This window comes from Fonticula alba (genome assembly GCF_000388065.1).
Source record: "Fonticula alba strain ATCC 38817 unplaced genomic scaffold supercont2.8, whole genome shotgun sequence".
NCBI lineage: Eukaryota > Rotosphaerida > Fonticulaceae > Fonticula > Fonticula alba.
The window spans coordinates 884217-904421 of NW_009242978.1; the positions used below are offsets into that span (position 1 = coordinate 884217).

General features: G+C 68.1%; 5 protein-coding genes and 1 non-coding gene across 6 annotated transcripts in view; 3 read left to right on the forward strand and 3 right to left on the reverse strand.

Moving 5' to 3' along the window:
• The window catches only part of H696_04850 (hypothetical protein), a gene marked incomplete at its 5' end in the record, with an annotated part of 7437 nt that extends 1884 nt beyond the window's left edge, over window positions 1-5553 (forward strand). The window contains 2 exons of the mRNA XM_009498715.1: window positions 123-3680; window positions 3851-5553. Coding sequence (XP_009496990.1) covers window positions 123-3680; window positions 3851-5368 — 5076 coding nt within the window. The 3' untranslated portion in view covers window positions 5369-5553. The remainder of the gene's footprint in view (window positions 1-122; window positions 3681-3850) is intronic.
• Window positions 5554-5922: 369 nt separating this feature from the next.
• H696_04851 (hypothetical protein) lies at window positions 5923-7057 on the reverse strand. The gene is made up of 4 exons (XM_009498716.1): window positions 6898-7057; window positions 6690-6773; window positions 6450-6524; window positions 5923-6297 (listed from the first exon to the last, which is right to left on the reverse strand). Exons 1-4 carry the CDS (start codon window positions 6970-6972, stop codon window positions 6145-6147), a joined length of 387 nt encoding a protein of 128 aa, XP_009496991.1. The 5' UTR covers window positions 6973-7057; the 3' UTR covers window positions 5923-6144.
• Window positions 7058-9046: 1989 nt separating this feature from the next.
• H696_04852 (hypothetical protein) lies at window positions 9047-11283 on the forward strand (the record flags this gene model as incomplete). Its single annotated transcript, XM_009498717.1, has 3 exons — window positions 9047-10351; window positions 10492-10776; window positions 10930-11283. The coding sequence occupies 3 exons, from the start codon at window positions 9047-9049 to the stop codon at window positions 11251-11253; spliced, it is 1914 nt and encodes a 637-aa protein (XP_009496992.1). The 3' UTR covers window positions 11254-11283.
• A 128-nt stretch (window positions 11284-11411) lies between these two features.
• Window positions 11412-13533, reverse strand: H696_04853 (hypothetical protein; the record flags this gene model as incomplete). Its single annotated transcript, XM_009498718.1, has 5 exons — window positions 11412-11754; window positions 11856-12118; window positions 12244-12367; window positions 12601-12692; window positions 12824-13533. The coding sequence occupies 5 exons, from the start codon at window positions 13531-13533 to the stop codon at window positions 11624-11626; spliced, it is 1320 nt and encodes a 439-aa protein (XP_009496993.1). The 3' UTR covers window positions 11412-11623.
• Window positions 13534-14344: 811 nt separating this feature from the next.
• Window positions 14345-14416, forward strand: H696_04854. The gene has a single exon. It is a non-coding gene; the product is annotated as a tRNA-Met (tRNA).
• A 330-nt stretch (window positions 14417-14746) lies between these two features.
• Window positions 14747-17605, reverse strand: H696_04855 (hypothetical protein; the record flags this gene model as incomplete). Its single annotated transcript, XM_009498719.1, has 1 exon — window positions 14747-17605. One exon carries the CDS (start codon window positions 17603-17605, stop codon window positions 14747-14749), a length of 2859 nt encoding a protein of 952 aa, XP_009496994.1.
• Between the last annotated feature and the right edge of the window lie 2600 nt (window positions 17606-20205).

Consider the following 20205-nt stretch of genomic DNA (forward strand, 5'->3'; position numbering starts at 1 on the left):
CCCCCCCCCCCCCGCTTCTATGACGGGCGCGAACACATGCACGTGCGAACACATGCATGTGCGGACACATGCAAACGCCCACGCCCACGCCCATGCATGCGCGCATGCACAACATCCTGCAGCACCTCTCCCGTCGCCATCGGAGCACCTTCGCCAATATGGAGAAGCTCATGGCAACCGATGACAACTTCCGTCGGTATCGGCGGAAGCTGGAGTCCACTTCCACCCCATCAATCCCCTTTGTTGGGCTGATTTTGACCGACCTGATGCACCAGTCGGAGGCCAATCGCCAGACGGTCGGGTCAACCCAGATGGAGGAGACCCTGGAGCGCATTGAGGGCTTGCAGTCCCTGTCCTGCCTGTATGCGCACCGGTTCTCCAACCATTCCGGGGCACAGTCCTTCCTTGGACAGCTGGCTCAGCTGGCCGAGTTCCGTTCGGCCATGGAGACGGAAAACTTCCAAATCTCGACACAGCGTGAGAGCAAGGAACAGATCCGCATCTTCCTGGACGGCGGAGACCCCTTCTCCATGCTCCCGTCGCCGGTGGTGCAGATGCCGCCGACGCCGTTGCAACAGCTGGCCATGCAGTCGCTGGCCACCGGGCAGCCAGTATCCCCCCTAGTACCCACTGGCACCGGGTCGTCCAACCCCGGCGGAGCCCAGCCGACACCGCAGCAGCAGCAGCAGCAGCAGCACCAGCAGCAGCACCAGCACCAGCAACAACAACAACAACAACAGCCGGCTGGTCCCCTCTCGCCGGAGGTGGGTCCACCCATGACAGCTGCCGCGTCCACGGGGCCGACCGCGGCCACGGCGGCCACACTGGCTGCAGCCGCCGCGGCAGCAGCGGCAGCCCGGTCAGCAGGGCTCACATCAGGGTCGCGTGCCGGCTTGGACGTCTCGTCTTCGGAGGACCGCCTGCCACCGGCCTCCCCCCGGCTGTCAGGGCGAATGACGGAGCCGGAGATCTTTGCCACGGCGCTGCAGCTCCCTGGGGTGGATGTGTCCTCGGCCCTGTCGGAGGTTCCGGAGTCGGGGTGTGTGTCGGCGCAGGCGCCGGGCGACCATCCCCCGGCTCTGGGGTCCGGGTCCGGGTCTGCCCATGCCTCGCCAGTTCCCATGGGGGGCATCGGCAGTGGACTTCCCGCCAGCGGGCCGGCCTCGGAGTCGGACTCGGATGTGTTTATTCCGACCGAGCCGGCTCCATCGCCAGGGATGCGGCCCCGGTCGGCCCTGGCCACCGGGCCACCGCCAGCCCCCTCCTCGGGGCCATCCACCCGGTCGGGCGCCTCGTCCTTGGCGACGTCACACAGTCCGCCGACATCGGGTCCGGATGTCGGCGGGCCCGGACTGCCACTGGCTCCAGCCGGTGCATCAGCATATGCGCCCTCCGGCCGACACCGGGCATATCACCATCGGCGATCCGCCAGCTCCATCAGCGCCATCAATGTGCCAACGTCATTGCTGGCGCAGGAGCTCGGCGCCCCGCCGATCTCCAGCAGCATGTCTGTGCGGTCGGTGGGCGGGGGCTCCCGGAATAGCCTGCTCGATGATGACTCGATGTTTGGCTTGTCCCCGACGATGGGCTATCCGCCGGAGGTGCCCGCCTTCCTGGGGGCCGGGTTTTGCTGCTTCTGTGGCTGTGCCGCATGTCATGGTGGTGGCGCTGGCGCCGGCACCGGACCCGGGGCCCTGGTGGACTCGGTGTCCGAAGCCCCGACCGTCGGGTCGGCCACCGCCACCCCTGGGGCGCTTTTGCGCACGGCCTCCCCGATGACACCAATCTTCCCGGGGTGGTCCGGGCAGATGAGCTCGCTGGACGAGGCTCTGCCCGGGGTGGGAGATGGTGGCAGCGCACCGGCCGACGAGCCGCCGGCCACCCTGGGACCTGCCTCGCACCACCCTCCGGTCCCATCATCGGGCCATCAGCACAATCACCACCATGCCCCGCAGCCGGGCCATTTGCTCCCTGCACCGGCCAGCACCCCGGCATCGCAATCGCCCTCGAATTTCTTCCAGCGTCTGAAGAAGACCGTTCGCACGGTGGGCAGCAGCCTCGGCAGCAGCCTCAACATTCACCTCGGCGTCGGGGTGGGCCCTGGGACGGTGGAGGTCCCCTTGTGCCGGTGTCGATGGGGCACGGGATCCGATCTCCCTGGGCCGAGCGTGCCGACGATTGCGGTCCTCTCGCCCGGGTCCACCGGGTCCCCTGCTTCACAAGGGGGTGCCTTCTCGCCGGTTTCCTCCATCTCGCCCATGGGCGGCTCGACCACCACCCTGCCAGGGCGCTCGGGTGGCGGCGGGGCCGCGTCAACCAGCGCCGAGCATCTCCACCCCTCTGGTGCGGTGGTGGGGCATTTTGCCGCCGGCCAGCGTCGCGGGGCCAGCGGATCGCCGGGCCCCGGGCCTGGGCCCGGCATTTCCGGGGTCAGCGCCAGCGCCAGCAGCAGCAGCATCGCCGGGCTTGGAGCCGGGGATGGCCTTGTCGATGGCCCGGGGCACCTGCCCAACTCCACCAGCTGGCCATCGTCTCTGCACCAGACAGCGAGCCCGATCAATGGGGGGACGCCCAGCCGGCCGGCCAGTCGGAGTTCGCTGCTCGCCACCTCGACCGGGGGCGGGCCCATGTCTCCCCCGGCGGGGGATCTTGTCGGGGCGCCTCCCCTGGGGGGTGATGCCCGCGATCACCCCCTTCGGAGCCTGGCCATCTTCCATGCGGCCGAGGTGCCAGCCTCCGGGGAGGATCCTTCCACGGCGGCCGCCGCCGGCACGCGCGTCAGCACGCCGGGGCTGGGGCCGGCGGCGGCGGCGGCGGCAGCGGCGGCGGCGGCCACCGGCTCCGAGGCCACCGGCTCCGAGGCCACCCTCGTGGCGGAGCCCTCCTCGGCGCGGTCTTCCCACTCGGAGCTTCTGCTGGCGGCCGGTGGGTCGGCCGATTCGGCCGGGGCCTTTGGAGGGTCGGCAGTCGGCACCAACTCCGCCCTGACCCCGGCTGGCAGCCATCCAAATGTGGCGATCCTGGGGCTGGCGACCACGCGGCTGTCCGAATCAGAGGTGCCCGCTTTGACGGCCACCCCCCCTCGTGGAGCCCTGGCTCCTCCTCTTCAAATTTCGCCGAGCCCCTCCTCGGCGTCGCTGTCCGCCAGCTCCAGCGGACTGCTGTTCGCACCGTCCCCCTCATCCGGCTCGGGTGGCGGCGGCGGCGGCGGCGGCGGCGGCGGCGGCGGCAGCACCGGCGGCGGCGGCGGCAAGGCGACCGCATCGCCGCGGCCGGGCTCCGCGCGCATGGCCACCGGCACGCCGCTGGCCACGCCGGTGGGCTTCACTCCCGGCGGGGCGGCCACTCGTCGGGGCCCCAGCATCGGCGGCGCCCTGGAGCCCGGGCTCGGGCAGCAGCACCAGCAGCTGGACACGTGCGGCCTGTGCGGCCTGCCGCTGCCCCTCTCGCGGGTGGTGTCGCTGGGCCATGTCCGGGTCAAGTGGTCGCGGGTGCGCTTCTGGCAAATGTCCCGCGAGGCAGGCACACAGACGCTAAGCGCCGGGGCCGATGTTCGCGGGCTTTCGGAGCGCCGCTGGCGCGAGTGCGTCATCTACCTGATGGCCGGCGCACGGCTGCTATTCTATGTCCCGGGTGCTTCTGGGCAGGCGCTGCCTCGTGCGCGGACCGCCGGTGAACTTGTGCGGGCTCTTTCTTCCTCCTCCTCTGCATCCTCTGCATCCTCTGCATCCTCTGCATCTTCTTACACTCTTTCTTGCTGCATCCTCCCTCGCTCTTGCCCTCTGACTGCCGTCCTCTCGGCCCTGTCTCGCCTCCCGCCACTCCCGGCCCGGACGTGACATTGCCCCAGGCCCGGCACCCGACCCTGCCGCACACGGTCGTTTCGCTGTCACACGAATCGGTGATCCATGTTCTGATCCCACCCAAGGGTGGCGGCGGTAGTGCGGGAGCTTCGTCCGGGCGGTCTGGTGCTGGCACCCGGCGCCTTGGAACTGGCACTCCCTTTGCAGCCGACCAGGCAGCCGCCCCGGTTGGACTGTCCCCCTCGCGGGAGAGCCTAGTCCTGGAGCCTAGCCCAGGCAATGGGGCTGGCGCCTCCAACGGCCATGGGCGCAGCTCCTCGGCATCATCCTTCCAGGCGGCCTCTGCCGGGATCGGCGGAGGCGGTAGTCCCCCCCTGTCGGGCCTCGGGCTGGATGGCGGGCCTGCCGGGAGCGGGGGGGCCGATCCCCGTGCGTCATCGGCCTCCTCCTCCAGCTCGCTGGCTGACGAGGTGGCCGCATCGCTGGTCATGACCGCGTCACTGCGTCGCAAGCGCGAAAAGTATGGCTACATTGTCCGGGTCAACAGTCCTCCGGGCACGGAGTTCCTCATCCGGTGCGGGCGGTCCTCGACCCACCATCGCACCGGGGGCGGGGGCTTCTTCGGTCCGGCGGCCACCCTGGACTCGGAGTCCCTGCTCCGGTGCTTTGCCCTCCGCGCGCCGGGGATCGGGGCTCGTGTGACGGGGCTCGATCGCCACAGCACTGGCATGATTCGGTCGGCCAGCTTCTCCCTGTCGGACTTGGCGCATGCCGGGCCGATGGGCGGTGGCCCGCTGACCGCCATCCCCGGCGGAGCTGGCGGTGGGGCTCCATTTTCGGGGCACTTTTCGCTGGACTCGCCGCCGCCGGGGGTGCTGCGCAGCCGGCCCCTGTCTGGCGGATTGCGCCCACTCGGATCCGACGCCCCGGCCGGGGGGCAACATCTGTCCGGGCTGAGCCTCCTCGATACCGGGCTGGATAGCAGCGATGAGGACACCATGGAATACATGCCTGGCGATGTGCCCGTCGGCGGGGGCGCAGACTGGCCGATGGCCGGGCCGCCATCCTTGGCCGGGTCAACCAGCATGCGTCCTCCGCGCGACCGGCACTCGGCCAGCGCCGGTGCCCTTCCCCAGCAGGTGGCCTGGGGAGGCCCGCCGCCGCCGCCAGGCGGCGCGGCCTCGGCGGCCGCTATGGCTGCTGCCGCTGCGGCCGCCGCCTCACTCCCGCTACAGGGGATGCGCTTTGTCCCGGAGGACCCCGGCTCTGGGGCCATGTATCTGGCGGAGGCACTGCGCACGGCCGTTCGTGCCCATGGGGCCTGCACGGCTTCTGGCCTGACCACGCGCTGCCTGTGTGCCTGCTTGCAATGCGGGTCCTTCGGCCAGCCGTCGGCCACATCGACGGCGGTGCTGGCCGCGGTTCTGGACGCGGACTCCGGCCGGTCACCCTTGGGTGCAGGAGCGTCGGGCCTCTCGCCCTCGACACACCCTGGGGCCGGCGGGGTGGTGAGCCCCTCTCCAAGTGGGGCCGTTGCCACACCAAGTCGGTACTCCCTCCGGTGAGCGGGTGCCACCTGTCCCCCTCCTCCCCTGTGCAATCCCCCCGCAATCCCACCCGCGAGCGAACAGCCCACTCGCATCCTGTCCTTGAGTTTTCCCCTCCTTCTCGACCCCATCTCCCCACCCATGGATGGGTCTCCTATCCTACCTCTGTCTCCCCCCTTTTCCCATCCTCATCCCCCCCCCCCCCTCGCCCATCTACCGCACCTCCCTCTAGATTGCCCTCCTGGCGTTTGTCGCACAATACACACACTCGCCCCCTCCGTATGTTCCACCATGGTGCGACGACTGTCCTGGGCACATTTGTGTGCATACCGCCCCCTGTCCCATTTTGCCCCACTGGGAGCCGGCGGAGGAGAGAGGGGCGGCATTGGTAGTATCTAGGCGTACATTTTGGCAGGGAGGGAAAAAAGAAGCGGAGGAAGAAGAGGGAGGGGAGGAAGAGATCTCAAGGACAGACCCTGGCCATGGTGCAAAGGGGGGCTTTCATTCCCAGCTGACTGCCACGGAACGGGGGAGATTCAGGGAGGAATGGGCGAGGAAGAAGGAAAAGGGCAGGGGGGGGAGGGGGGGGGGGGCACACCACCTCTCACACGCCATCACCTGGCCCTCCTGGGACCAGGAGTGGATAATGGATGTCCAGTGGATGGGACACACCCAGGGGGGCGGGCGAGAGGAGAACGGGGGACAGGGAAAAGGAGGGAAAGCATCCGGCTGCGCGGCCACGCAAGGGACACATGTCGCGCTTGTGTGTCTGTGTGTGCACGCGTGCGTGCGCCTTACTTCTTGTCAGAGGGCTGCAGGGGACGCCCCTCGAGGAAGTCCACATACATGGGAACCTGCTCAATCTTCGGCAGGCGGCTGAGAAGCTGCATGTAACGCTCGAGGTTGAACTTGCGCTCATCGACGAAGTGATCATCCATGTGGTCAATCTGTGCCAGGACGCGGTGAGGGCGGCGCGCCGGCGCCGGATGATGCGAAGAGGGCCAGGTCAGCGTGGGGGGGGGGGGGAACGGGCAGAATGGCAGGCAGAATCCGACCGAGCACCTTCCCCGGCCGGGGGGAGAGAGGGGCTTGGACGTACCATGAACTTGGGGTGCTTCGGGGGGAAGACCGGGATGTTGGAGGCCAGGTGGTTGCCCTTGTAAGCCTTGCGGACCTGGGGGGAGGGAGGGGGGGGGGGAGCCAAGTCCGCACACATTCCGGAGCATGCAAATCGAGGAGGGGGGCAGCAAAGAGTGAGTGGAGTCCAAAGGAGAAGGAGAGGGGAGAGGGGAGAGGGGGGGGGGGGAGAACGCGCGCGCGTGGCAACTACTGCACGCACCTCGTTGTGAAGGGTCACGAACTCGGAGAAGCGACGGAAGACCGAGTTGATGGTGCCCTTGTACGTGGCCTCAACCTTGTAGGACTGTGCGCGTGGGGAGGGGTGTGCAGGGACACGGGAGACCGGCGTGAGTGGGCGAAAGGGGGAAGAAGAAGAAGAAGAAGAGGCGGGTACAGGCGGAGGAGCAGCCACGCTGGCGGGTGCGTACGATGAAGGTGGTGCCGCTCTGGTCGATGTGGGTCTCATAGATGGGGATCTTAATGAGGTAGTACTCGTTGGACATGGTGGCAATGGCGCAGTGGGGGTGCTGGCGGCAACGGTGGGGATGCAAGCAGACGAAGAGGGAAAGGGGGAGGAAAGTGGCGGAGGGGTCTGGTGTCAGCGAGGACGCATCAATCCCCTGGCAACCGACTGAAATATGTGCCCCCCCCTCTCACGCCTGGGCCTCTGGGGCGGCCGTGCCCCGGCCAGACGCATGTGCTTCGGCCATTCGTTGGCCAGAATCGGGCGACGGAAAATCAAAACACCCCGGCCGGAGCGCACGAGGGAAAGGGGCACTGGAACTGGCGCGCACAGGACCCCCCCCAGCCTCGAGAGGCCTGAGGCCCAACCGACGGGGGGCGGGGCGGGGGGGGGGGGGGACGGGGCGGCCGTCAGCCGCCCAACACCCTGGCCGCGAGACTGGTTTCTTCGGCCAAGACCAGGCACCGGTGCTCGGCTTGGTGGACACCAGCGAGAGCACTCCCACACGGCTCTTTCCCTAGCCCGCCTCCGTTCGCCCCCCCCCCTATCGTGGGAAGGGGGGCCAGGAGGAGCCGCCTGGAGCCATACGCGGGGGAGGTCGTCAGAAGGGGGCGAAAGCCGCACGGGGAGCCCGCACCCAGCCCGATCTCTATTCTCGTATCACCGACTTCCTCGAGGAGAAGGTCGGCGTCGCAAGGTGACTCTAATCGATCTCCCCGCTCTCCCCCCCCCCCCCCCCTGTCTCTCTCCCTCTCCGGGGGGAGGTGGCAGATCCAGCCATCCCCCAGGGAGGCCGCTGTTGCGTCCAGGCGCAGGGGGCGGACCACGCCCCCGGGGATGCAGGCATCTCCCGGGAGAGGGAGAGAAAGCGTGACCCGCTCTTGACAAGGGGTGGACTCCCCCCATCCCCCCGCTGGTGAGCGAGAGCACACCCTCGGGCATTTGAGCCCCGTGTGCAACCCCCCCCCCCCCGGCCCGGCCCGGGGTGGCGGGCGGCTCACAGAAGAAGGCCCAGCGTAATCTCGGCCTCGACGGGGCCCAAGCGATACGGCCTCCGACGGGGCGGGGGTCTATCTGTCAGGCGACCGCGCTCGTCGGGGGCCCTTCGACGCACCGGCCGGGCCGACAGGAACACACCGGAAGGGCCCCGTGGACTTGGGTACACAAGTGCGCGAGCGTGGGGGGAGGGCAGACTGCTGGCAGACACACACACACATAGACATAGACATACACACGCAGATGCACACGCATGAGTGCCAGTCAGCCCCAGGGGCTCGAGCCTGCTCTGGCCTCGCAGACAGGGGGGGCGGCCGGCCGGCGGGGGCGGAGTGTCAGCGCCCCTCGAACTCCCCAACAGCCAGCAGCCGGGCACATATCCAGCCCAGTCGGTCGCCGATGAGGCCAAGCCACCCGTGCCCCGAGGACCGATGGGGCTCCCCGCGGAGGACCCGCCGCAGCAGACTGGCACACATTTGGCGCGCGCGCCCACTTGCGTGCGCACGGGCGGATCATTCATGGCTTCCAGGACGCGGGCGGGTGCGCCTCCAGTGGAGTCCGTATATTCCCCTCGGGCGCATGTGATCCACTCCAGGTTAATGGCAGTTGGGTTAAGCGCTCTCCAATTGCCAACCCATTGGGATGTCGTTACTCTGTCAAGGAGCTTGGCTGATCGGCGAAGTTTGAAAATGCGGGATCTCCCGCGCGAGTGCGCGCGGGCGCGCGCGCGTCCGTGTGCCTCTGCCCCGCCGCCCTGTGCTTCGCCGCTGCCACCCCGGGAGAGGCGGACATTTTTTTCGGCCACCGGAAGGAGTGCCCGATCTCCGACCGGAAGCCGGGCAGCCCCTTCTGATATGCTCCCTTCCCCTCTTCTTCTTCTTCTTCTTCTTTTTTTTTGCCCTCCCTGCAGCCACCACTCCACTTCTTGTTTCTTTCGTCACAAAGTGCCCTCCGCCAGCTGCACCGCCACACCCTTCACCTCGCCCACTCCCCAGCCCTCCACATCCGTGTGCACGTACACACATACAGCGGGTGAGCACGGGGGGGGCGACACACACACACACACACACACACACACACGTATAGGAACACCTCTTCGCGCATCTCAGTCTTAAGCCATGGCTGTCGAGGACACCTCCCTACAGCCCCGCGGCCGGCGCACCACCACACGCTCCAGGGCCTCGGGCGGTGGTCGCGGCGGCGGCGGCGGCGGCGGCGGCGGCCGCGGCGGCGGCGGCGGTGACAAAATCTCGCCCGATGTTGGGCCGCCAAAAGCCCCGCCCTCGCCGCCGGACGCACCGGCCACAACACAGGCCCCCAGCCAAGCAAACAAGCCCGCTCCGGCCGGTGCCAAGGCCTTACCCGGTCCGGAGGAGAGCGCGGCCAGCTTTGAAATGGCGCCACGCCCGACCTCCGCACCGGAGCCACCTGCTACTCCTGCGGCCCCTGCGGCCCCTGCGGCTCCTGCGGCTCCTGCGGCTCCCGCTGTCCCGTCCAAGCGGCCAACTCCGGTGCCAATCGCCGAGGAAACGAGCCCGGCGAAGCGTGCGCGTCCTGACGCCTCGCGCCCGGCAACCCCGCCGGCTGTCAGCTCTCCGCCAGACTCGTCGGATACCGGGCCCACCTCACCGCCGCCAGTGCAGCGGCGCATTCCGCGCCTGACGTCGCCAGCTCCCCGGCACCCATACCGCGTGCCGGTGCCGCCGTCACCACTGCGCAAGATCCGCGCCTCCTTCGACGCCCTTTCCTCGGCCAGCTCGTCGTCGGACTCGGACTCCGGGGATGAGGGGCCGCTCGCGGCCGGGCGGCCCTCGGCCGCCGGGGCGACTGGCGCCTGGGATGCTCCGCATGTCACGCCCCCTCGGTCGCAATCGACCGGCCATCGATCGCCCCCCCGGTCACCGAGCCCCTCGCGTCCCTCAAGGCCATCGGGCGGCATCTTGGCTAGCCGGCTGGCGCGGCCAAATATTGCGGCCTTCGGGGCCGATCTCCCGGGCCCGGCCGGGCCCGATGGCCGGCCCACAAGTGGCGATGGCTCTGCTGTGTCGAATGACGGCGCCGCTGCGGCTTCGAGCTCGGTGGTGGCTGTCGCCACTGCGGCTGCGGCCGGCGCGGCCGCCGCACCGGCCGCCGCCGCTGACACCATCGAAGCTGCTGAGTCTGTTGAGGCTGCCGCCGTCGAGTCGGCCCGACAAATTAGCTTGATGTCTCCCTATGGGTTTGAGCGGGAGACTCAACTGCTGGGATTCTCGCCAGACGCCTACCTGGCCGCGGTGTCGGCCGCCTTTCACGATGCGGTCGAGGTGGCGGTTGCCGATGCCTTCAGCGCTGCCGCTGACCATCTCCCTCCGGAGAGTGACGACCCGATGGACGCCTCGCACGAGGAAGGAACTCGGCGCTTTTCCGAGGACCACCTGACCACGGTGCGCCCGGCGTCTCCCCCGCCCCTGTCCGCTTGGCTCCTCCTTTTGCCTTGCCTTTATGCTCTTTCCCTGCTCCACGGCCCTCTCCCCTTGGGCTCCCGTCTTGCCTGCCCGCTCACCGTGCCCGGTTCCCTTTGCAGCGCATGGATCGCTTTTTGGCGATCGCCCACTCCAAGTGCTCGGCCAAGGTGGACTTGGCGGCAAACTACGCCCGGAGGAGCATCTTTCGCACGATCTCCGGGGCCCTTCCCCGGCCGCCGCCGGCGCCGCCAGCTGATGCAGTGCGCTTTGTTGCCCGCGAGACGGCATCACCGGGCGGGATGCTCTCCTCGGACGGGGGCATCCTGCCGAACTTGACCGAGGCGCGGAACTTGACCGGCAAACTCCTCGGCCAGACGGAGCGCCTCCTGGTGGATCTGGAATCGGTTCGTCTCCTGGCCGGGCTCCTTCGCCCTCCCTGCCCCCCCCCCCCCCCCGGCCGATCGCGCATTTGCACCTGAGATGTTTTTTCCTCTCCTTCCCTGTTCTGACTCTCGGCTTTGTGCATGGCGCACACCGCACTCCTCGTCTTTCGGCAGGAACTTGATCGCCACCGACTGCTCGAGGCTCGGCTGCTGGAGATGCTAGAGCGGCGAGCCAATGCACAGCTTCACCATGCGGAGACGTTGCTCCAGGATGCCGAGGCTGGCCGGCCGGCGACTGCCGGCATCCCGCGCACCCCCACTCCACGGGAGGTGGCCGTGGCGCGGCACATGTCCCATGCATCCACCGGGGCTGGGGTCGATCGCGAGGTGGTCAAGTTCGTGGCTGACAATGCCGGGCAACTTGTGGCCAATTTGAACCAGGTCTTGGCTGCACTAGATCGCCGGCCACGCATGCGCTCGGACACGCCGGGGATATAGTCCTCGAGAAATGGACATAGGCTTTTTCGATGCATGTGCCTTTCAGATGGTGGGACTGCTTGTCATGTTGTCTGGCAAGAGGTTCAATATCAGCGGAGGGGGGGAGATTCAGTCTCTTTGTCTATTTTGCGTTCACCGGCCGGGGGAGGGGGCGAAGTCGGGCGGCATGCAGGAGAGCGGGAGTGGGCATAGAGGCGCCGCGGAAGGACTGGCCTGTTGGTTGCTATTATGTTCTGGTGCGGTCTGGGCTTGTGTGTTTGTTCGTTGTATTTTTTCACGGGGGGGGAGGGAGCAACGATATCGGGATATGGACGAGTACTTGCCGGGTTTTTCGGTCCTCCTCGCGCGCTGGCGGCCATACGCGGCGAGACTAGTAGAAGTAACGCAGTGCTAGATTGTAGGGCACATTGTAGCCAGTCAGTAGGGCCAGCAGCGGGGTGAAGACCAAGAACACGGCGGCCGGCGCCAGGAGGATGACCGAATGCTTGACCGTGGGCAGGGCTGATCAAAGGGGGAGCAGGGCCGGGGATGGACGGCGGAAAAGAGGGTCAGTCAAGGCCGGAGGGGGGGACTAGGGGCTCGGCCATGGGTGCGCAGCGCACCACCATAACCCAGGGCGACGATGTAACAGTAGTGAAAGACGCCGATTGACAGGAGAAGGTTCGCCACAAAGGCGGCCAGCCGTCCGGCTGAGGCGGCCAGCGTCCAGCTCGACAGGATCCACAGCAGGAACCAAGCAAGAGCCATGCCAACCGTGGCGTTGAGGTGGATTTCCAGCGAGAAGAGCGGCTCAACCGCCTCATGCGGGTGTGTCGGGAGAGCCTGCTGGGAGAAGTCGCGCCGCAGGACGCGTTCAGCAACAAGCCTACGGATCGGGTTGTGATGGGGGGGGGGGGGGGGGACGGGCGAAGTGGCCAAAGGTCAGCATATGGGCATGGTCATGGACAGGATCAGCCACTCGGAGGTGACGCGGCAGGAGATCCAGCGCACCAGGTGAAGCAGGCACCAGCGACGCAGGAGAAAAGAAGCCACTCAAGCAGGAAAATGCGCAGAGCCCCGAAGAAGGCCGACAAGATTGACCGTTTGACCGTGAGACCGATGAGCAGTGAAAGAGCTATTTACGGGACCATCAGTAAACAATGGTGTGTGTGTGTGTGAGAGAGAGAGAGAGAGAGGGAGGGAGAGAGAGAGGGGGAGAGAGAGAGGGAGGGAGGGAGGGAGGGAGGGAGAGAGCGCGCAAGCGAGCGAGAGCGAGTGTGTGAGCGAGTGTGTGTGTGTGTGTGTGTGCCACTGTGGTATTCAGAAAGCACAAGAAAAGGCTCAAACATTGGTTGGCGCCCGACATACCGAAAACCAGCACCCCAGTAATGATGTATGACGCGGGATCATCTCGAGCCCAGGAACCGGTCGAGTGCTTGCGGTAGTACGACGAGCGGTAGCTGCAGACGAGGGTGGCAAGGCAGGGGAGGGCGGTGGTTAGCTGACACCGTGGGCCGGAGAGAAGGAAGGGGGCCCGGCACGAGGGCCGGTACGCGGGGCAGCCGGCTGCCTGTTGTGAAGGAGAGCGCACACTTGCCGCGGGGAGATCAGCAACTGGGCCACGGTCCAGAAGGCCATCTCGAAGTCCATTTGGTCGCGGCGGGTGGCTCGCCGTGCCATGCGCGTTAACCGGTGCTTCAGGGTCCCCAACGAAGCGGGGGCCATTCCACGCGAGGAGGAGAAGATGCTGGACGTGTGCGGCGCTCGGCCGAGGGTGCCTGCCCCGGACCCACCGGCGCCAGGACCCCCAAGCAACGCTGACGGATGGCCATAGAGCGCGCTGACGGTCGGCCCGCCATGGTGGCTGTGGCCACTCGGCAGGGAGACGCCTGACGAGAAGGGCGCCCCGCCCGGGGCCGGGATGGTCAGCGACGCGGAGGAGAGCTTGGCAAAGGGCGCCACGGCGGGGGTCGAGTATGCCGGAGGCCCGGGCTCCGGAGCCGGCGGGCTGCCATTGTTGCTGCTGCTGCTGCTGCTGCTGATGTTGGCGTTGCTGCTGGCCACCGCTGGGATCGCACCCCCGGGGCTCGACAGGTCGGCCATGTTCGACGGGAGGGGGGTCTGAGGCAGGCCACCGGTGAGGGGCGATCGCGCGGCCGCGGGGCCATCACCGCCAGGATGTAGCGGCGAGGACACCGCCGTCGGAGGAAGGGGACTGGCCGGCATGGCGCCTGGACCAAAGGGGGGCTGGTGCGCTGGAGCCGCATCGGCCAACGGGGGCTCCGCACTCAGGCTGGGCATGGCAACTGTCGACGGTATCATCGACCTAGTGCAGGTGGGAGTGGTGGGGGAGAGGGAGGAAAAATGGGGGACAAGGGCGCGAAAGGAAACGGCGATATATGGGTGAGGGGAGATGGAGAAGGGAGGGGCGAGGCGGGTAGGGGGCAGGGGATTCCACTGGGCTCCGCGGCGCGGCTCTCCTTCAACTCCTCCCCTGGCTGGATGGGGGGGGGGGGGCGCCACAAACTGGCGGTCCCTGTCAGGCAGGCAGGTGTGCGCGGAGCTGCGATAGCCGAACAAGGAGGGGCCGAATGCTCGGCTGCCCGATCCACCTTGGGGAGGTCCCGATCATGTCAGACGGAACGCTGCCAGCCTGGGGGGTGGGGATCGGCCCGGGGGGGGGGGGGGGGGGGGGGGGGGGGGGGGGGGGGGGAAAGCGGATGGGGGGGGGGGGGGGGCAGACAGACCCGGCGCTGCCGCCACAACACGGTGCCGGGCAATTAAGGGACAGTTGGCAGCAGAGAAGCAGCGGCCGCGGTGGCAACGCCGCAGCAGCAGCCGCGGCAGCTCGCCATCGGAAGACAAGACCAAGCAAGGGGCCGTGGGCCGTCTCCGGTCCGGTTGTCCCGGCGCCGAGCGGGCCCTCGATGGGATTCCAACCAGGGGGCAGGGCAGGAGGTGGAACCAGCCACACCGCCAGGCGGGCGGCCTTTCCAGAGAGATCTCACACGAATTGGCCGGGCTGGAAACGCCGCGCCGAGGGGGGGGGGGGGCGGGCCACGGTCAACCAAAGAGCCCAAGCATTTGACGCCAGATTGGGACCCCCCCTGTAAGCGACTTGGCGCAGGGGAAGCGTGTTGGGCTCATAACCCAAAGGTCGGTGGATCGAAACCACCAGTCGCTATACCTTCACTTTTTGGCCAGCCTCACCAGGGCACACTGCCCGACCGTCGGGAGAGGAGGAGAGGGGGGAAAGGCGCGCACGCACGCCGCGCGCCCCTGTGTGTGGCCCGCCGTCCTCCCTGCGAGAAAAGCACACAACCGAGAGACCCAAATGGCGGGGCTACCCCGAGGAGAGGAGAGAAAAAAAGGGGGGGGGGGGGGCAATCGACCGGGGGAAACGCGTGTATTTGTTGCTTGCCTACCCCCCCGAGAGAGGGGGGGGGGAGGGAGGGGCGCGGAGGCCCCGCCCCGCCCCGCCCCGCCCCAGCCATGCACATCCGCCTGGGCCGGCCTATGAACGCCCGCTCAAGGCCCGCTCGAGGGCCAACTGAATGTGATCGACGCTGGTGGGCACCGTGGTGGGGAGGACCTTTTGCGGGGGCGCCGGCTGCGGCTGGCTCTCCTCCACCTTGCGACAGGTGGCCAGGGCACTGGAATTCTGCTCGCGAGTCAGGTCGGACCGGCGCTGCAGCAGACGCGCCACGTGCGTCGAGGTGAGCGTGCCGCATACACGGCGCGACTCCTCGAAGAAGAGGTGGACATTGGTGTGCGGGCAGACGGTCATGCTGCATAGCGAGTGGATGAGCTTCAGGGCCTCCTCCAGGCGCCTGGGGTTTTGGATCAGCGGCCGGAAGAGAGCCCCGAGGGCCTCGGTGTCGGCCTTGAGCCGGCGCTCCAGCTCCCCCGGGCGGAAGACCGCCGCCCGGGAAAACAGGGCATCAATGTAGCACGCGACCACCTGCTCCAGGAGCATGACCCCCAGCTTGTCGAAGGAGTAGAGGGGAATGCGCGGCCGAATGTCCTCCATGTAATCGGCGAAGGTGGCAATGACATCGGTCATGAGGTTTTCCTCATACCAGCGCCCGGTCAGCAACCCGCGCAACAGGCGGAAGGTATCACACAGCATCAGGAAGATGGCCCCGAACAGGGGGAAGGTGGCGCCCAGGCGCAAGTCACGCAGGGCCTCCTGCAGCGGGGCAAACAATGCCTCGCTCGGGCCCACCCGCGCCAGGAGCTTGCGCAGGTGGGCGATGAAGTCCGCGAGCAAATCCGAGCTCGAGGTCAGCGTATTGGACGTCAGAAGCAGGTACTCCACCAGCCCGCCGGGGATGTCATCCTCATCGTCCCCGCCGCCGGTCGGCGGCGAGGGGGTGCTTCCGGGGCCGAGGGCCGGCGACCCGGGCCCCGACCCGGGCGCCTCGTATGGCATCTCCTCCGACCAAAACCCGCCGGTGAGCATGGCCACCACGGCCGGCGGTAGGGCCGCCATGCCGGTGGGGGCCGGCGTCTGGAGGAAGGGGTTGGCCGGGGACTTGCTCGAGCCGGTGGTGGCCGGGCCGCTGGAGGACCCGCCCATGGCCGCCTCCTCCAGGGCCGGAAGCCGGACGCAGAAGAGCTCCACCGGGAAGACCGACAGCAGGAAGGGATACCCGGACCCATAGTGCGCCAGGTACCGGCGCAACTCGATGACCACCATGCGCAGGAGGAAGAGCCGCGACTCGCCCAGCAGCCCGGCCGCCGAGGTGAGGAATTGCTCCACCAGCGGCAAGCTCGAGGAGGTGAGGGTCTGGTCCAGCTGCTGGTTGAGCATCTGGAAAAGAAGGACACTGGCCGTGGACCGGAAGTGCCCGGTGCCGGGGTCGATGGGGGGCGCATCGGTCCGCCGGATGAAGGCCTGGCGCTCGCGCTGAAGCAAATTCAACACCCACGTCCCAAGCATGACGGTCACCTCGCGATTGTACCGCTGGTAGATGGTGGCCCGCTGGTCGGCCAGCAGGGGGGGGGACAGCCAATCGGCCGGCACCCCGAGGCGCCCGGTCATGGATGCCTGGTAGCCCTCGATGAATTGCAACAACACCAGCAGGTGCGGCCGCGAGAGCTTCGGGTCGCGCAGAATCCGCAGCAGCAGGTCATTGGTGTGGGCGTGGTATGCCCGTACAAAGAGCCGGGGCACCCCGAGGCTCGGGTCCACCAGCGGCCGGAGGAGATCCATCAATCGAACCACCGACGAGTCGATGAAGGCCGACAGGGGCCCGAGAACCTCCGGCAGGGGGGTATGCCGGGCGAGGGCCGCAAATTCCGAGCTGATGGCCGTGGCCACCGCGGCCAGGGTCTTGCTTCGGAGGTCATACCGGAAGGAGTCCAGGATGTTGGCAGCCGACCGCATGTAATCCTGCTCGGCCCCGGGGGACAGGGCATCGGCGGCCGACGTGCCGCGGGGATTGGCCACGGCCGTCGGGGCCACGGCCGCCGCGCGTCGAAGGAGACTCGGCCGGTCGGCGACGGTGGCCGCACGGGCTGCCTCGGCGGCGGCCGCCGCCGCGAGCACCTCATTCTGGTGGTCCAACACCACGGGGTCCGGCTCGAAGCACCGGCCATGCGGGTCGATGGTCATCGGCAGGGCCACCCCGGCGGCCAGCGACCGGTCGATCTCCTCGGCCTTGGCCACGATCACATAGAGGGCCACCACGGCCGAGGGGTTGACATCGGCCAGCCGGAGCTGCTCCCCGGCGATGGCCATCAGCAGGGCCTCAAATTCGGCCGCCAGACGGGTGGAATCCTCGATGATGAACTCCAGCAGGTCCAGCAGCCGGAAGCCAGACTGGGAGGGCGGCCGAGCGGCCACCGATGCCACACAATGCCGCTGGAATAGGCGAAGCCGGGCCAGCATCATGAAGACATACAGCTCGAATTGGGTATTCTCCAAGTCGGCCTGGTCGGCCTGGATGCGCTGCCGCAGGTGAATGATCAACCCCTGCATGGATTCCAGGGTGGAGGTGATGTGCTGCACCTGCTCGGTCCGGCGGTGGGAGACATGCGCGAAAAAGAGCTTGTCAAAGTCGGGCAATGCCCCCTGCGCACTGGCACACAGCTGGATGGCCTGCGAGAGGGACTGCTCCACGGTGACCGCGTCGTCGAAGCGCTGCTGGATTTGGTTGGTCCAGCCGGAGGCCTGGTGGAGATGGTCCTGCAGGGCGATGCGCAGCTTGGACTGCCGGTCGTTGCGCACTTGGGCCAGGGATTCGCAGAACTCCGACAGGTCCGGCAGGATGTCCGATCCGAAGAAGTCCTCCAAGTTGGCCAGGACCTTCTCGTAGACCCGGTCAACCTCGAAGCGCCCGTCCGAGTCATAGATGTCCGATCCGCCCATCTGTGGCAGACCGGCGGGGGAGGGCGCGATCGTGGAGAAAAGCCCCCGCGCCGAGGAGGGCTGTGCGGGGTTGGCGCCGCCGTCGGCGGCTGCCCCGCCGGAGAAGGGCCCGGGCAGGCGGAGGCCAAACATCGGGGACAGGCGCACGCGCGCGCGCGGGTGGGTGTTTCGAGGGGGCGAGAGACGCGCGAGGGGGGGGGGGGTGCGGGAGAAGAAGACGAGGGGAAGGAGGGAGGGAGAGGGAGAGGGAGAGGGAGAGAACAGTATGTACAAAGGAGGAGGTTGGCGGGAGGGGCTGTGGCCGGCCGCAGGGGCCCCGATCGGCTGGGCTGGCTGTTTAACGAGGGAAACCAGGGCCCCCCATGTGCATTCCCCCGGCCTGGGCCGCGCACAACGGGGCAGACACATTCCCCGCCCGGTGGAGGAGGGGGACCAGGGTCCGTTGGCAATCGGGCCGATCCCCGGCGTGGGAGATTATTGGCAAGACGCGGGTGGAAAAGGGCACCGGCCGCCTCGGCCCGGTGGGAGATGGCCCGCCGGGGCCGTGCACACCGATGGAGGGCACCCAGTGGAGCCCGGCATTCGGGCTGCTTAGCCCGCTTGAGACCGGTCGACCGAGCCGCCTGCCCCACGAAGGTGTGTGGGAGCCTGGTGGGGATGAACGCCGTCGCGCGTGCCTCTTCCCCCCCCCTCCCCCCGCCTCAGGCGCCCGTGCCATCACGAATGGCCCCGGGGGAGCGACCAGCTCGACAGGACCGGCGCTGGCTGTGAGGCCGCCTCCCCTTCTGACCTGGGAGAGCCCGGGCCAGCGCGGTTGAGAGACCCCCATGCCGCTGGGCGGCTCGCCATTGCACCCAGCATTCACGAACGAAAGACGGTCAACTTGTGGAGGCCACTGCGAGAGCCCACCTGGCAAGGCAAAATGACGTAGGGCATATGTGCGGCGGGCCGGGTGCACTCCCGAGTGCACTCGCCTTGGCTGGCGTCCACGAGGAGACGCGCAGGCTGCCGGAGGGCACACCCTTGGCACGGCCTAAATTCGGCGGATCCCAGACGAGGGGAGGCGGTGGACGGGCCGCCCCAATCGGCACCAAATGACCCACAACACACATCAGCATCCCAGGGCCGTTGGTGGTGTGATCCTTCGTGTGGCGACTTTTCTTGGGCGTGATCTCCGGCACGGGGAGCCGGGCATCCTTAACTCGTCGTGCGCCGACATTCTGCACCCTGCCTTTTTCAGGGAGCGAGGGCGGGGGGGGGGGGGGGGGGCCACGTACTCCTTGGGGAACGAGGATGTTGTGGTCTGACCGTGTATACCCTTGCCCCGCCGCAACATCTGCCCTCGTCCCCAAATCATCACCACCCATGGCATTGGCATCATTATTCCCCCGGACAGAAGGAAGGGGTACCGAGGGAGAAGGGGCCGGGGGGAGACGAAAACAATCACGCAGATGGGTACCTTGAAAGCGAGCATGTCACAACGGGGCCCGGGACTGCCTGGGCGGTGCTCAAACGCCCGGGCGTGCAGGCGGCGTCAGTGATCTCGGTCCTTCTTGGGCCCTTGGAGGGGGATGGGGGGGGGGGGGGCGCAGCTCTGTCGTCACCGTGTCGGGTACGAGAGGGACTCGCCCCGCACCCTGCCCCCTTACCCACATACACACACACATGCACATACACGTAATACACCCCGGCGGTGGACTTGTCCGGCCCGGGCTCACGCGGGCCGGGTCCGAGGCTGGAGAGGGTGGGATCGGTAGTGGGCGCGGGGGACCCGGCTTCCGGGCCCCCGTTGTTCCTTCGGACAGGGCGGGCTAGGGGCCAGGGTCACAGGCGTCCCTGGGTTGGTGGATTTCGGGCGCCCGGCCTTTTGCCCTCGCTCCATCTCCCCCCCCCCCGCGCCCCTCGCCCCGGCCTAGGTGCCCGGGGGAGGGGGGAGTGGGGGGCCAGCTTCTCCGACCCAAGCCCGCTCCACATGTGGGCCGTGTGCATGCGGTTGTGCGGGAGGCGTGGCGGCCGGGGGCAGACGCAAAAGTGGGCGGCAAGGAGCCGGCTGCGTGGCGGAGGCGAAGACGCCGGCCGCCTCCTTGAGCATACGGGCTTGTGTGCGGAGCCAACGGGGCGAAGCTTCTCCAATATCGCGCGGCGCGTTGAAATTCGCCACCGTATATGTCATGGCTTTTCGCCTCTCCGGTGTTCCGCGCCCCCCCCCCCCTCCAGGCGACTGGAAAATCGAGAGCGCCCTCTCGCTCCGTGTGTGCATGTGTGTGTGGCCTCGCACAGGGACGAGCTTCGATGCGAAAGCCGGACGCCGCACACATCGGCCCAGCGGAATAAGGGCGGGGATCCGCCAACGAGGCCGAACGGGCCGGATGGCTGCGCTCCTCGGTAAAGTGTGAGCCGGGGGGGGGGGGGGGGCGGCGGCGGCGAGGGCAGCGGTGTGCCCTGTGCCAGGGAGAGACTGCCAGGTCCGGGCGAGGCACGGGGAAGCCCCGGTCAGGGCGGGGGGCGGGAACGTCAGCCGGCGCCGCCGGGCAGAGCAGTGAAGGACCCCCCCTGCGAGCCAGTGGCATACAGCCACGGGCTAGCAACCGGGGTACACG

Excerpts from the sequence above, each read along its gene's own strand:
- H696_04851 (XM_009498716.1), bottom strand. The coding sequence starts at position 6,972 with ATGTCCAACGAGTACTACCTCATTAAGATCCCCATCTATGAGACCCAC. Across the intron at positions 6,774-6,897 it reads AGAGCGGCACCACCTTCATC|TCCTACAAGGTTGAGGCCAC; the intron begins GTACGCACCCGC and ends CCACGCGCACAG. Across the intron at positions 6,525-6,689 it reads TCGTGACCCTTCACAACGAG|GTCCGCAAGGCTTACAAGGG; the intron begins GTGCGTGCAGTA and ends CCCTCCCCCCAG.